The sequence below is a fragment of the Grampus griseus genome (genome assembly GCF_964374135.1).
Source record: "Grampus griseus genome assembly, chromosome: 19".
Classification (NCBI taxonomy): Eukaryota; Metazoa; Chordata; class Mammalia; order Artiodactyla; family Delphinidae; genus Grampus; species Grampus griseus.
Window position 1 is genome coordinate 57,679,135 of NC_139013.1, and position 13,955 is coordinate 57,693,089.

At 61.7% G+C, this 13,955-nt stretch overlaps 1 protein-coding gene across 1 annotated transcript in view; it reads left to right on the forward strand.

Annotated features, from left to right (window-relative positions):
- The window catches only part of ZC3H18 (zinc finger CCCH-type containing 18), a 50,989-nt gene extending 37,929 nt beyond the window's left edge, over positions 1-13,060 (forward strand). Inside the window, exons 9-18 of the mRNA XM_082676386.1 lie at positions 3,831-4,022; positions 4,750-4,875; positions 6,603-6,704; positions 7,845-7,988; positions 8,336-8,395; positions 9,245-9,405; positions 9,535-9,734; positions 10,148-10,244; positions 11,314-11,410; positions 12,227-13,060. Of these exons, the coding sequence (XP_082532512.1) occupies positions 3,831-4,022; positions 4,750-4,875; positions 6,603-6,704; positions 7,845-7,988; positions 8,336-8,395; positions 9,245-9,405; positions 9,535-9,734; positions 10,148-10,244; positions 11,314-11,410; positions 12,227-12,440 (1,393 nt within the window). The 3' untranslated portion in view covers positions 12,441-13,060. The remainder of the gene's footprint in view (positions 1-3,830; positions 4,023-4,749; positions 4,876-6,602; positions 6,705-7,844; positions 7,989-8,335; positions 8,396-9,244; positions 9,406-9,534; positions 9,735-10,147; positions 10,245-11,313; positions 11,411-12,226) is intronic.
- Positions 13,061-13,955: the final 895 nt, after the last annotated feature.

A 13,955-nucleotide genomic window follows, 5' to 3' on the forward strand; every position in this document is an offset into this window, starting at 1 on the left:
ATGGGGCCTGGGGTCGGCACAGAACGGAAGGCAGCTTGGGAGTGGGCTTGGGAATGATGGGGCCTCACCTTGGAAACAAAGTTCTCACGACCCCGCCCACAAATTGAAGTCCAGCCTCGCGTTGGAGTTGAAGTATGTTTTCAGAATCTGAGGATTAAAGCAAGAGGCCTGTGGTCCCAGGTGCCACTCACTGGGCACTGCCCTCACCTTCCCAGGCCCCCTGGGGAAACTGAGTAGGAGTGAGGGGGCAGGAGCGTGAGTAACGGGGCCTCTTCCGTCCCCTTTTCATCTGCGTGCGGGACCCTGGGTGCCGCCAGCCTGGCGGAGGCTGGAGGAGGGCTGCTGACAGCCAGGCAGGTCATGCAGGCTGATGGCCGTCCTGGCTGGGGCCCTGGGAGCCGGCTCCACGTCCACCGGGCCCCGGGGCGACATCGTCCAGCGCTTGGGAGGCCAGCAGCTTCGAGGGGAAGGGCTGAGAGAAGGCCCTCGGGAGGCGTGAGCGAGTCCAGTCGGGAAGAAGCCACCTGGGTGCTGCCCGTTCCCTCTCCCTGTGCCTCTCCCGCTCTTTCACCCTTCCATCTTAGAAGAGAACCTTCCTCCTTTTTATCTTTTCTTATCTTTGACCCCAAACTGGGCTTGCTGCTCAGGCTGGAGTCTGCAGACACCCTCGCTGTGGCCTGCTGTGCCTCTCACCTCCGCCCTGGCATCGCACGGGGCCTCGGGGGCCCTTTCTCCTCAGAGTCCCTCTCTTGTGGCCTTGAACAAAGGGTCAGGTGCCTGGAAGATAAGATTGTTGTGTGGCCATGGTGGGGCGGGCTGCTCGGAGATCCCTAGAGGGTGTTTCCCCCTCTCTGTTCAGAATGCAAATTCCAGATCTGTTCTGTCAGTTTTCGATGCCAGCGTGGCTGGCAGTCGTCCCCCTCCCAGCTGTCCCCGCTCCCTCGGGTTTCCTCCCGTGCATCCCCAGCTTCCCGTCGTGGAGCGGCCCGTGCGCCGGCCTTCGGTGGCTGGCCCGTGGGGAGAGCCTGGCACGCCTGCTCTCTACTGCAGTCCAGTATAGTTGCTTGTCTGGCTGCCAGGCTTTCCAGGTCTCTTTCGGCTCTCCTCTGGGGTGTTGTCAGAAAGCAGAGGGACAGGCTGCGTGTCATGGCTACCGACCTAGGCCCCATCCTCTGTCACGGCTCCCCCGATGCCTGAGTTGGGAGCTGGCCTGCTCGGCCTCTTCCCCGCCCTTCCCCAGTAGTATAGGAACAGTTTCCCAAAACAGGATTGTTCATGAACTCTGTTGACACTCCGAACTGACCTGGCTGCATCGTGAATCACACCGTTGGCTTCTGTCTGTTTCTCCCTGTGTTAGAAGAGCCACAGGTTGACAGAGCTGGGCCATTCTGATGACTTATGAAAAACCTAGTGATCAAGGTGTTCCGCTTTCTGTTGCATTTTTAGAATGAGAACAACACAGGAAGTGTAAGGGTGAAAGCTGCTTGGGATGGCCCGGGCCAGGCCAGTCATCAGGCGGGTTTCACTCCCTTCCTGGACACTTCCAGGAGGACTCACTGAGGAGCTGATGGGGCAGTGGCGCTCAGCATTTGCGGCTGAGACTATAGGGATCTTATGCCTCAGTTTCGTGTGTCCTTGGGGCGATTTTAAATGTTGGGTGTTGTTCCTGGGGTGGGACTCTTAGCAAATAGTAGGCGTAGAGCTTGCTCGTTGGTGGATTGATTGAAAAGTGCTGAAAATATCAACAGGTGTTGGTGGTTGTATGTTACGACGTAATGTAAGTAGATGCTGGTGATACAAAATGTATGTAATTCTACAAATCTAGTCCCGAAGGCAGGAGCACTTTTGAACAAAACTGTGATGTTTTGTTGGCACCCATAGAAGGTGGGAGTCGAAGGCAAGACACAGCTCTTAAGTCTGACAGTGCTCTAACCCAGAGCCCAGCAGGGTGGGGGCAGGGCTGACAGGCACCGCTGCCTTGTTCTTTAGGTCAACGGACAGGACACGCCCAGAACCCTCTGAAAATTGAGAGTATCTAGAATTGTGACAACGCTGTGGTCCTGTGTGCCGACAAGATTCTAGAATAGGAGAAGACAGAGTAATGGGGGAGCACAGCCCCTCGGAGTAAGAATTTATATGCCCCAGAGACGGCATCGCCCACAAGCCATTCTGGAACGGAAGTGGGTCCACTGGCCTGCGGGATAGTGGGCAGGAACGTGCACCAGGGGGTTAAAATAGACAGCAGGTCTAGAGCAGGTAGAAGCGAGTGTGGCTTAGAATGGAGAAAGCTCTGTGAGCCTGGAAGAAGCTGTTACACTTGTAACAAGCGTTAGCACCACCGGCGCAAGTGAAAGCCAATGGCCTGGGAGAAATACAGGACGCAAAAGCGATCCCAGGAAACTGGCCAAGAACAAGACACAACCAGAGCTCAGGTGGCCTCCCCGCCGCCAGGTGCCGCTGCACAGATGGGAGCCCATTTCTGTGCGCGGAGCAGCCAGGGCTCAGGTTTACTTTTGCGTCGGCTGCGCTGTGGCGCCCCCCACCGGTTACACGGGAGCCCAGAATTGATGAGAGGGAGGGAAAGCAGGCACCCCCGCCGTGCTGAGTGCAAGCTGCTTCACTTGCAGGGAACGTGACAGTTTCCCAAGAACCTGTTAAACGCTCTCCTCCTTTGGCCCACTGATTCCCCATCTTAGGAGTTTGCCCTTGGAGAAACATGATGCCCATAAAGATTTATATAAAGGGTGATTTTCTTGTTCTTTGTGTTTTTTAAACACAGAAACAGCTAACCGTAGAGAAATGTCTGAGTTACATAGCGCCTGACAGTGCACTCCTGCACCATCAGGGAGGCCAGCTCCGGGTGGAGCAGTCCCCAGGTGGCCTCAGCTGTGCTTCCAGGGTTCGTCACGGGGAATGAAATAGAGGCAGAGAGGAAATTCAGAGGTGCTAAATGGTGGCTGACCCCAGAGAGCGAGATCCTGGGGTTTTTATTTCTCTGTTTTTACTTTCTGTGTGACTTTTTAATTAGTGAACATCACAGGGCCAGCAGATACCTTCATACTGAACTGTTCTGGGACCCTGTGCTCTGGCTCCCCGTAGAGCAGGGGTGCTTTGGTGTGGGGTGCAGGGCACCCTGGCTTGGAGCTGAGCCTTGTCTCCAGTGCTGAGCTGCTGCCGGGCCCCTGCTCCCCCTCCCCTGCGCGGTTTGGCCTTGTTGCGTTCCCGGCTGGTGGTGAGCACGTGGGGAGTCCGCGTGCCGGTGGCTTGCTCACGGGGCCCAGCAGGTCCTGCTGTCACCAGCCCGCTGGCCCTCAGTCCTGATGCTCTTCGTCACAGCGTTGACCTGTCCTGCTCTCGTCCCTCTCGCTGGGAAACGATGTTCTTTCAGTGAATTAAACCTAAGAGGACGAAGGAAATGTGTAAGGCTTGGGTTTAACTCGTTTGCAGACAAGGAGTTCCTCAATCCCTTGAGCTTCCTAAGTGCTGGTGTGCGGCCACTGTGCACCAGCTCTAGAGAGAACGTGCCAGGCCCCTTCCTCCCTGTGCTCCCGGAGCCCATGCAGCGGGGAAGGCGGGGGTTCTGGGGGAGGATGGCGCCGGATGGCCAGCTACCCTGCGGCCCTGGAAGGCACCGCTCGTGGAGAGAGCCCCGCGTGTCTGGTTCCAGGTGAGGTCTCCCATAGACAGAGCACCTGCTGCCCTGTGTGTCCGGCGTTCCTGGAGTGAGCCGTTAGGTCACAGTCTCTCCTCTGACTCAGTTTCTTTCACCAAACGGCATTGCTGTCTGCCGGGAGGTGGCCCTAGACCTGCTAACCCCTCTGTGATTTCAGCCGTCAGGCTGAGCCACCAAAGAAGGAGACGGCCTCTGCCGGGCCCCAGGTGAAGAGAGCCGACGAGTGGAAGGACCCCTGGCGCCGGTCCAAGTCTCCCAAGAAGAAACTTGGGGTATCGGTCTCCCCTAGCCGGGCACGACGACGTCGAAAAACGTCAGCCTCGTCGGCCTCTGCGTCTAATTCCTCCAGGTAAGGAGGCAGGGAGGCCAGCGGGACCGAGCGGCGTCTGTGCTCCGCGGGGCTGTGGCGTGGCTGGGTTCCAGAGCCTCGCTGGCTGACAGGACTGACACTTCACCCTGGTGGGGCTTCTCATACCCCCCGGAGCCGTGTCAGCCGGGTGCAGGCCGCCCAGAGTGGAGCACAGACCTGGGCAGGGGGCAGCGTGGGGAGAGACGCTGCTGGGCGGAAGACCAGAAGAGCAGCCTGGCCCCAGTGTCTAGTCGGTCCACCTGTCGCCTCTGAGTTTGGGTCAGCAGCTGTGAGATCTGTGTGTGTAGTAGGTCTGCACAAACAAGTGAGGACGCTGCGGGCGGTGAGAGCGGGGGCTCTCCCTTAAGAGGGCCAGGAGGGGCCTGCGGAGGTGGGCGGGGCCTGGACGTGTCTGTGGACTCAGGGTTTCCACTGCCTGCACTGGTGGGCACACAGATGCACACGCGTGTGTCCGCCCGGGTCAGACACACTCACCTACACACACGGGCACACGTCTCCTGGCTCTGTCCCCCGAGGGCCTGGGAGCTGTGTCACCGGTGACAGTGAGCGCACCCAGCACCCAGGTCTTACTTTCTAAGCACCATTCCCACGAGCCAGGGGACTGGAGAGCAGCGTCTGTCCGCGAGGCAGCCAGAGGGCGGGCATGTGTGTGCGAGCCGGGGCGGGCGGAAGGAGACCCCGCCTTCTCTTCTCCCCTGGGCTGCAGGTCGTCATCGCGGTCGTCCTCCTACTCTGGCTCCGGCTCCTCCCGGTCCCGGTCCCGGTCCTCGTCCTACAGCTCCTACTCCAGCCGCTCTTCCAGACACAGCTCGTTCTCAGGCAGCCGCTCCAGGTGCGTCCCTGGGGCCCAGCAGGTGTGGACAGTGCCGGCTCATCCGGGTTCCTGCGTGACGGCAGCTTTCTGCTTTGACGGGGGCCTCCAGGTCCTCATTGCTTGAGGAGGAGTCTCGCTAGGTTAGGTGTCTGGTGAATTCTGAAGAACACACAGCGAGGGGCTGAGGAACCAACACGGGTGCACGTCAGGCCTCACAGCCCACACCGATGTTGGCCTGATTGGGGGCTGTGCTCATAGCACAAACGAGGCAGCCACGGGGTCAGCGCCAGCTCGGGTGACCTCCTGTGGACCTGCACTGGCCACACGTGGTGGGTCACATTCCAGCACACTGGAATTTTGGAGTGTGCGCAACCCCTGTTTGGGGGGCTCAGATACAGAATGTTTCCATCTTCACAGAAGGTGCTACTGCCCTATTCCAGAAAGGTCGGGAGTATTTCCCCACTGAAAATAGGCAAACTGCTTGGAACGTTAGAGAATTTCTGGTCATCGCCTGGGTGGGAGGAGTCACTGGTTCGCACGAGGAATAGGAAACACTGACCCCGTTTTTGCCTCTTCAGCCTTTTCAACAAGTGCAGGCTGCCGTGTGCGCCTCCGCCCCCGGTGCCACCTGCACACGGACCCAGAGTCACTCCCCCGCCCTCTCTGCCTCCTGCCAGCCTGAGACGCGCAGGTGGGGCCGCACCCAGGACAGGTCTGGGACCAGAGGGAGGCTGCGAGTGGAGGGGGCCTGCCTGTGTGGCTCTGTCTCCGCGGTCGCAGACAGGCGCAGCTCTCCCAGGGGCCGCAGCAGGGCGTGGACCCACCCCTACGCGCTCACATGCCCACCACGCACAGACCCACACAGACACACGTGCCCCCCGCTTCCCTGGGGAGCACGTCACAGAGTGTTCTTGGGTAAACTGATGGGTCCTCCTGCGGGGTCTGTGGCCCCCAGTGGCGCCCCTTCCTGGCAGGCTGTCTCACCCTAGGACAGCGTAGAGCGGGTGGGAGCAGCACAATTGAAGCTGTCGCGTCTGAAGGCCACGTTCTTGTGTTCGTGGACTTAGATGACAGCTGGGCCTGCCTTTGCTGAATGTCATCTTGTGCTGAGTGACAGCTGTGAGAAAGGAAAGCCAGCCTTTTGTTAAGGGTATCCAGAGGGCCAGCTGTGGGCACTGGGCCTCACGGCCGTCCTGCCAGGAGTGTAAGCAGTGCCTGGGTGTCCAGGGGAAGGCTGCCTGTAGGAGGCTGAGAGGGAGACAGCGAAGATACCGATCATCAGTGGCAGGAGAAGCCTTCTGTGGTTTCACGTGAAAAATAAGGCTGTTGAGCTGTGGGGAAGAAGCCTGGAACCAAGCTGATAAATTTGGGGGTTCTGGAAATCCAGGGTGTGTGGGGCTTACCTGAGTCTCCCCTCTGTGAGCACTGGGTGACACGGAGACAGACGGAAGAAGGCCCTGTGTGTGGTCTGTATACGGCTGAGCCGTTCTCACAAAGTCGGGGGCGCTTTCTTCGCTACTTAACCTTCCCCTCAGGTTGTGTTTGCGAGCCCCGCCGACTGTCCCAGGGCCTCCCCGCCGGCTCCCAGGTGATGGCTGATGGGGTGCTGCCTGCCCCTTGGCACCTCTTTTCCCCGTGACATGCATCTGAGGAGATGACCGAGACCTGTCCGAGGCTGAGCGGTAGCCCCTGCGGGGGTGCGGCCGGGCGGAGCGCCTCCTCTCACCTCGGTTCACTCCCTATAGGTCCCGGTCCTTCTCCTCGTCCCCGTCCCCGTCCCCGACGCCCTCGCCGCACAGACCTGTCAGAACCAAGGGGGAGCCGGCTCCGCCTCCCGCAAAAGCAGGGTGAGTGCTGCGGCGCCCCGGGAAGTGGGCAGGGGCGCAGGGCGTAGGCCTGGCCTCGCGCTTCCTGGCTGTGGGCCAGGACATCCGTGCTCCAGCGTGCTCACTCTGGCGCTGGAGCCTCACTTGTCAGGAGCCAGTGCGGCACGTGAGGGCCCCTCGCCCTGGGGACCTGCTGTGCTCGGCCCTGGCTGTGTCCGTGGCAGCCTCAGCCCTGCCGTCCTCACCTTGCCTGCTGCTCCTGGGACTGGTCACATCGATCCTTCTCAACAGATGTGACGACGGGAGGGGTAGAAGCATCTAGGACTTAGCACACAAACCTCACAATACCTGGCGTGCAGGGTTGGGGTGCATGGTCCGCCGGGTGAGAGTACGCTCCGCTCCTGCGGCTCTGCCAGGCGCGAGGCCCGTCCTGATGTTGGCCGTCCCCACGCGCGTCTGGCCCCAGCCCCCATGGCAGGTTTTCCTCCTGAACGGGGTCGGCTCCCGGGCCTCAGGCTTAGGGAGTCCTGGGCAGCTCGCTGTTAGAAAGGGAATGGTGTTGGCATATGACTTAGGCCCCAGGCACCGCACCCACCTGAACTGTACTGTTGTGGGGGACCTCGAGCACAGTGCAGGCGCTTCGGGTCCCCAGGCTTCACGCAGATGGCGTCGGGCGGGGTAAGTGCGGGTCTGCCTCCTGGTCGGCACGGGCTTGGATTCAGCCCTGCTGCTGTGCTGAGCAGCTTCCTCTAACGCAGACTCTGCTTCCTGCTGGCGTCAGCGTTGCTGGCAGGGTCTGCTCTGTGGCCCATCTGCACTGTGCGTGTTCAGGGCGCTTAACAAACTGGCAGGGTATCTTCCCCACGCAATGGTGAAGAACAGCTTGGGGGCCATTTTCCCGACTCCCCTGGGGTCCCCAATTACTGAGGGAGCACAGCCCAGCTCTCGCACCGCTCCGGGACTCTTCAGCCGGCGCCGTCTTCCTCCCTGTCCTTTCTTGGAGGGGGAGGCCATGGGATGCTCAGTGTGGGGTGGGGGTCCGCGGGAAACAGCTCCTCACAGGGGAGTGTGCGCATGCACTGCACGCGCCCCGAGGCCGGCCGGCAGGGCCGCCTCCGCCTGCCCAGCCGGGTCTGACCCTCCCTCTGTCCCACGTCACAGAGAGAAGCTGCTGAAGAAGCCAGCCCCACCTCCAGCCCCACCGCAGGCCCCCAAAGCCACCGCTCCTGCCCCCGAGCCCACCAAGCCCGGAGACCTTCGGGAAGCCAGGAGGAGGGAGCGGCAGGCCAGGAGCCCGCCCAGGAGGTGAGTGCCCCGGCCTTCCAGGGCTGGCGGAGGGGTGCTCGCAGGCAGCGGAGGCCAAGGACCGCGGCACGTCGCCGAGCCTCGGTGTCCCCAGCAGCTCGATGGCTGCGAGGGGCCCGGGTGCTCCCTCGGTGCCAAGCTCCCCCGTGCGGGATGCACAGCGTGAGCGGAGCTGGCCAGGGCTGTGATTGGCTCACTTTGAGGGAATCAGAGCCCCGCCCACTGCCCGGTCGGTGGCGAGTCACTGGGGGCGCGTTGGTCTCAGGCCAGCGAGCCCCGGCTTGGAGGAGCACCCGCGTGTCAAGGCCACAGAAACGTGAGCAGCCGGGCTCTTGGTTGTGTTGTAGGCGGACTGTCAGCGGCAGCGGCAGCGGCAGCAGCTACAGCGGTTCTAGTTCCAGATCCAGGTCATTATCACGTCTCTCTGGCCCCGGTCCCATCGGCATCTGCCTCTGTCCCCCCAGTCAGGGTCCAGGGAACCCCGGGAGAGGCCACGTTAGGTGTGAGCACCCTCCTCCCTCGGGTGGCGGCACCGTGGGTCCGAGGAGCTGTTCCCGAGCCGCTCCGGCGAGGAGGGGGTAACGGGCTGAGGCAGCTGGGGGCGGCCGATCGAAAAGATCTGAGGAAAGAGCGAGCAGAAGAGAATGCTGCCGTCTAGTTGTTCAGAGGGCAGGCGGCATCGGGTCAGTCCTTAGGGTCCTTGAAGCCGCTTTCCTCCTTCATTTGCAGGCAGCAGGTGGTGTATATACATTTGCCCAGAGCTGGCAGAGTGGGTCTGGGGTGTGTTAAAGAGCAAACCTTTCCAAAAGGCTGGGCTCTTCCCTTCCGTGTTGCAGCCTCCACACACCTTAGGACGCAGTGCCGCCGCTTTTCTCAGAGGGCGGGAGTCCCTGTGGAGCCTGGGCTGCGAGGGCCCAGGAGATCGGCCACGTTCGGCGCCTCCTGAGCGGCCCGTTGGGTTGTCTGGCACAGCGTCTGCTCGCGCTGTGGCCCATGTCCGCCCTCTGTTGTGCCCCGCCGCCAGGGTGGGTGTCCAGCTCTTGGTCACAGTCAGCCGTGTGTCCCTGCCCAGCTAACAGCACAGTCGCCTGTGAGCACGAGGGCCTGGCCACAGCCACGTGGGCGTCCCCTCCCTGGGCGGCACCTATAGAGTGCCCAGAGCCCCCCACATCTCGGGCTGGGTGGGTTCCCCTTCCCTGGGAACAGGAATCGGGTCTCGGGCTGGGGCCGCGGTGCAGACGTGCTTGTGCGTGCAGGTCCCTGAGCGTGAGCAGCGTCTCCTCCGTGTCCAGCGCCACGTCGAGCAGCAGCTCAGCGCACAGCGTGGACTCGGACGACATGTATGCGGACCTGGCAAGCCCCGTGTCCTCGGCTAGCTCGCGGTCCCCCACCCCAGCCCAGACCAAGAAGGAGAAAGGTAGAGCCTGTGTGCAGGGGAGGGGGCGTGCAGCGGCCCCACGCTGCCAGTGATGACGCCTCCCCCAGACGGCACGCGGGCGGCCGCCTCAGCGGAACAGAGGCTCTGATGGGCGTTTCTCACGGGCAGGAAAGTCTAAGAAAGAAGACGGTGTGAAAGCAGATAAGCGGAAGCGGGATCCGTCCACGCAGCCGCCCAAACCCTCGAGAACCCCCGCGGGCGGCAGGTCCTCCCAGCAGCCCACGACCCCCCAGCAGGCGCCGCCCGGCCAGCCCCCACCGGCCACGTTCATCGCCCACAAGGAGATCAAGTTGACTCTGCTGAACAAGGTGAGGCCGTGGGCGGTGCTGCTGGGGCTCTGAGGCCCAGGGCCGGGCCAGCAGGCGGCTCTCCACGTCACCCGTTTCGTCCTGCCCTCGTGGCCAGCCCTGTGGGCAGTGCCTGTGGGCACAGGGTAGATGGGAGACGGGCCGGTTCCCACACGGCAGCCCTGGGACCTGGGGCAGGGAGCAAAGCAGACTTGGCCTCTAAGTTGACATCCGCGATGCCCTGAGAGACCGGAAGGCCTGAGTCCCACCCCTGGCGTGGAGGCCTCGAGACCGTGGGCCCTGCCCCCCTTGGGGCCACGTGGCGCAGGAGCCCCAGAGGAGTGCCTGCAGCGGCGGAGAGCAGGTGGCCGCCTGCTGCAGGGCCTGTGTTCGCTCAGGCCCTGGTCCTCCTCACAAACACCCCGTCGTTCCAGGCTGCTGATAAAGGGGGCAGGAAGCGCTACGAGCCCTCGGACAAGGACAGGCAGAGCCCACCTCCAGCCAAGCGGGCCAACCTCTCCCCGGACCGAGGTGAGCCTCCCGCGTCTGGAGCCGGCGCCCCATTCACCCTTGAAAAGTCTCGAGGGCCTCAGGGACTTCTGATTGAGTGGGTCGTGTCTATCGACATTGATAGTTTTGGAAGTTAAAACTATATATAATACTTACCTTTAAATATAACATGGGTAAGATTTTTCATAGAAAAAAACTGTATCTTCCAAAACAGACGTTAGTAGGAGTGGCATTGGTCTTTGGTTTTTTACAACCCTCTTATGGCTGGGATCCCATCTCTTCTGGTCACACAAATCACTCGGCCTCTGGAAAACCCCACCCGGGCTTGTGAGGCCGTGAGCATGCGGAGGGCGGGCAGCATCTCGATGTCGCGGGGCGCACCTGACTGCTGCCCCGGCGGTGCTCGGCCGCACCTAGAGAACCGCTGGCCCAGGCAGAGCCTCTTCCTGACTGGCTCTAACTAGTAAAGCAAAAGCCTGAGTGTTTCCAAGCCGTCTTTCCCCCTTAAAATGGAGAGGTCCCGTGAACCCCACCAGGAGCAGGAGGTGGACACCGCCCGGCCCCTGAAGCACACCCCCCGGGGCCGCCTGCACGCCTCTGCGGGGCGGGATCCCCTCCACCTGCCCTCGCTCAGGGCCCCGCACTCGCACGACAGGAAGCACTCCTTCCCGTTCCTGGTTTTGCTTGTAGTTTTTAAGCTGCCGTGCCTTTTTGTTCCCCATTTGAAGCCCCTCACCGTGAGTTTCTTCAAGGCACGGAAGGAGGCTTTTGTCTGCTTGGAGTTGGACGCTCAGAGCTCGGTGGCCTGTTTTGATGCTGGCTCGGGAAACCAGAAACGAAATTAGACCTCGGCTTCCGTGTTTTTCTGGGGCTTCATTATCCAGTGTAATCCATCCTCCCCTTTTCCTTTTCTCACTGGCTCTGCTCCTTACGTCTTTCTGTGAAAATGAGGAAGCCGAACTGAGCTTTGTGGCATGGGGTCACCGGGGGCCAGAGGGGCCACCCCATCCCTGTCTGAGCACACCAGCCCCTGCGCAGCTGGCCCCGTGTGGAACTGGGACCCTTGTCTTACCTGTCCTCTGTCACCCAGGTTCTCGGGACCGGAAGTCAGGTGGGAGACTCAGCTCCCCGAAGCCAGAGCGGCAGAGGGGCCAGAATTCCAAGGCCCCTGCGGCCCCGACAGACAGGTGGGTGTCTCCCCCCGGCCCCCGTGCCCTGGGCACAGCGCGCCGGCTCCTTCGCCACACAGAGGGCTGGCGCAGTTTCCCTCCCCAGGTGGAGGCCAGCATCACTAGCCAGGGGCAGGCTCAGAGGCAGCAGGGATGTGGCACGTGGCTCAGATCCAGAGGCAAGAGGGCGGTCCGGCCCGTGTCTGAACTCTGCCCCACCAGTGGGTCCTAGAGTGAGGAGCGGCCCTGAGCGCGCGGCCCCGGCCAGGGGACCAGGACCCAGATGGTGGTACCCCTTCCCCTCCCTCCCACGTCAGGCACAGGAAGTAGGGGCACGGATCCCCTTTTCCCAGGAAGTGGGCTGAGTCTCTGCACACCTGCACCCCTGGCTTTGGGTCGAGGGCCAGGTGGGAGGGGCCGCGGGGAGGCTGGGCACAGCCCCCGGCCCTCGGCCCACAGCGCGGCTTGAGGCCGGGGTCAGCAGTGTGGGGTTTCACGTCAGCACAGAGCAGGGTGCGTACGAGGACCAGAGTAGGAGGGCGGGATAGCATGGCTCCAGGCAAGCCCTGATGCTGTGCCCCTTCACCCGCGCAGTCTCTGCTCCACGATTGGGGGTGTGGGAGCGGCGTGGGGAGGCCACCTCGACTGTGGCCAGAATCCGGGCTGGGGGCAGGAGGCCAGGCTGGGCCCCACACGCTTACCCATCGTGGGGGGCCTCGTCCAGTGGGGAGGGGCGCCTTCCACCTGGTAGGTACAGCTCCTGGGGTCCAGGCCCCTGGCAGGAGGCTCAGAGAGAGGCCCTCCACCCCTCTGACTGCCTCCCCACCCCCACAGGAAGCGCCCGTTGTCCCCCCAGTCCAAGAGCTCCAGCAAGGTCACCAGTGTGCCCGGCAAAGCCTCGGATGCCAGTGCTGCCGCCGGCGCGCCCACGGGCACCAAGTCAGGGAAGGCCAGCACGCTGTCCCGGCGGGAGGAGCTGCTGAAGCAGCTGAAGGCCGTGGAGGACGCCATTGCCCGCAAGCGGGCCAAAATCCCCGGGAAGGCGTAGCCCGGGCTCTGCTCCCCGAGGCAGAGACGCACTTGTTTCTATAAATAGGGTAAGCGCAGCCATTTTGGAGTTTGCAGTTAATGTCTTACTTTGGCTGTGATTCTTTTTAAAAATTAAAAAAAAAAAAAAAAAAGTTTCTCAGCTGGAAAAGAAGCCACACACGTAACGAAGACGACGCTGAATCCCAGACTGAAGCAGCCCCTTCCCAGAGCAGAAGTCTGGCGAGCCGGCTGGGCGGGCGGCAGCGCGGTGAGGACCGACGCGATTTTATGTAAATGATGAGTCCTCCCTCTGCTCGTCAGTCAGGCGTCCTCACCACCCGTCGGTCGCGCCCTCGGCACCCGCCCTCCTACTGTCGCCAGGAACACCAAGTCTGCCGAGTGTCCTCCCCGCCCCTGCGTCCCCAGGATCAAAAAGTATATATATATTCTTGACTAAAGTCTGATTGGGAAATACTCCTGTCTTTTATTTTAAGCATCAAATTGTTTTAGTTGATTTAAAAAGGAAAAAAAAAATACAGAAAAGACCAAAAAAAAAGGCCGAGGGTATTGTTGGGCATCTGTCAGATGTGGAGGGTCTTTTTTTGAGGGGTCTCCTAAAATAAAATATTTTGATAAACAGCTGTCTTGCCCTGGTGGTGATGTTTGCCTGTGCCTGGGCCCCCGCCTCGGCCCTCCGCTTGGCAATGCCCACTGGGCTGCTGGCTGAAGGAGGCCCCACCCCGTGGAGCGCTCACCTTGGTCTCCTCGCGGGGGCTGGCCTGGCAGGGCTTCCTGGACACCGAGATCTCCGCCTGAGCGAGAGCCCACCTTCCCCAGCAGCGGGCCCTGAGCCAGAGAGGTGACCCCAGCCCGAAAGCCAGTTCTCCACTCAGTGCCTCAACGCACAGTTGGACCCCACTCGGACATGCAGGTATCTGAGCATGAGACACCCCGGCCAGGACCACGGTGCCGTCTCACTCACTGCAGGCTGGGAGAGGCTGTCGTCGAGTCTGAGAGTCACCGCCCGCAGTGCCCTCCTGAGCCCCTGCCCTCCTCCCGGCAGGACCAAGACCACTGGAGGGGGGGGCCCTTTCTTGTGGATTGAACTTGCAGAGCGGTGCTGGGGCCTGGGAGTGCCCCCGCCCAGTCCCCCCATCGGCACCTCTGCTCTCGGGTGACTTACTTTAAACCAAGTTCTGTGAGTCCTTGCAGGCGACATGCCTCCCAGAGCCCTGTTGTGGGCTGTCAGGAGGCTACGTTCAGTTACCTCAGTTACCGGCTGCTCTGTCCCAAGGCTGCATAGCCACTGACCTGTGGGACAGGAGAGCCGGCCAGGAGCCAGTGCCAGGCCGCGGGGCCTCCCGCGTGCCCTGTTTGCAGTGCAGTCCACGCCCGCCCCACAGCACAGCACACGGGCTGCTTCTTGCATCACCAGCCTCAATACTGTGTCTGGGCAATTTCTCAAGACTTATCTGATTTGCCCTCGGGTCAAAGCCAGGTGCAGAGGGAACTCCCATTCTCTGAAGGGCGGCCT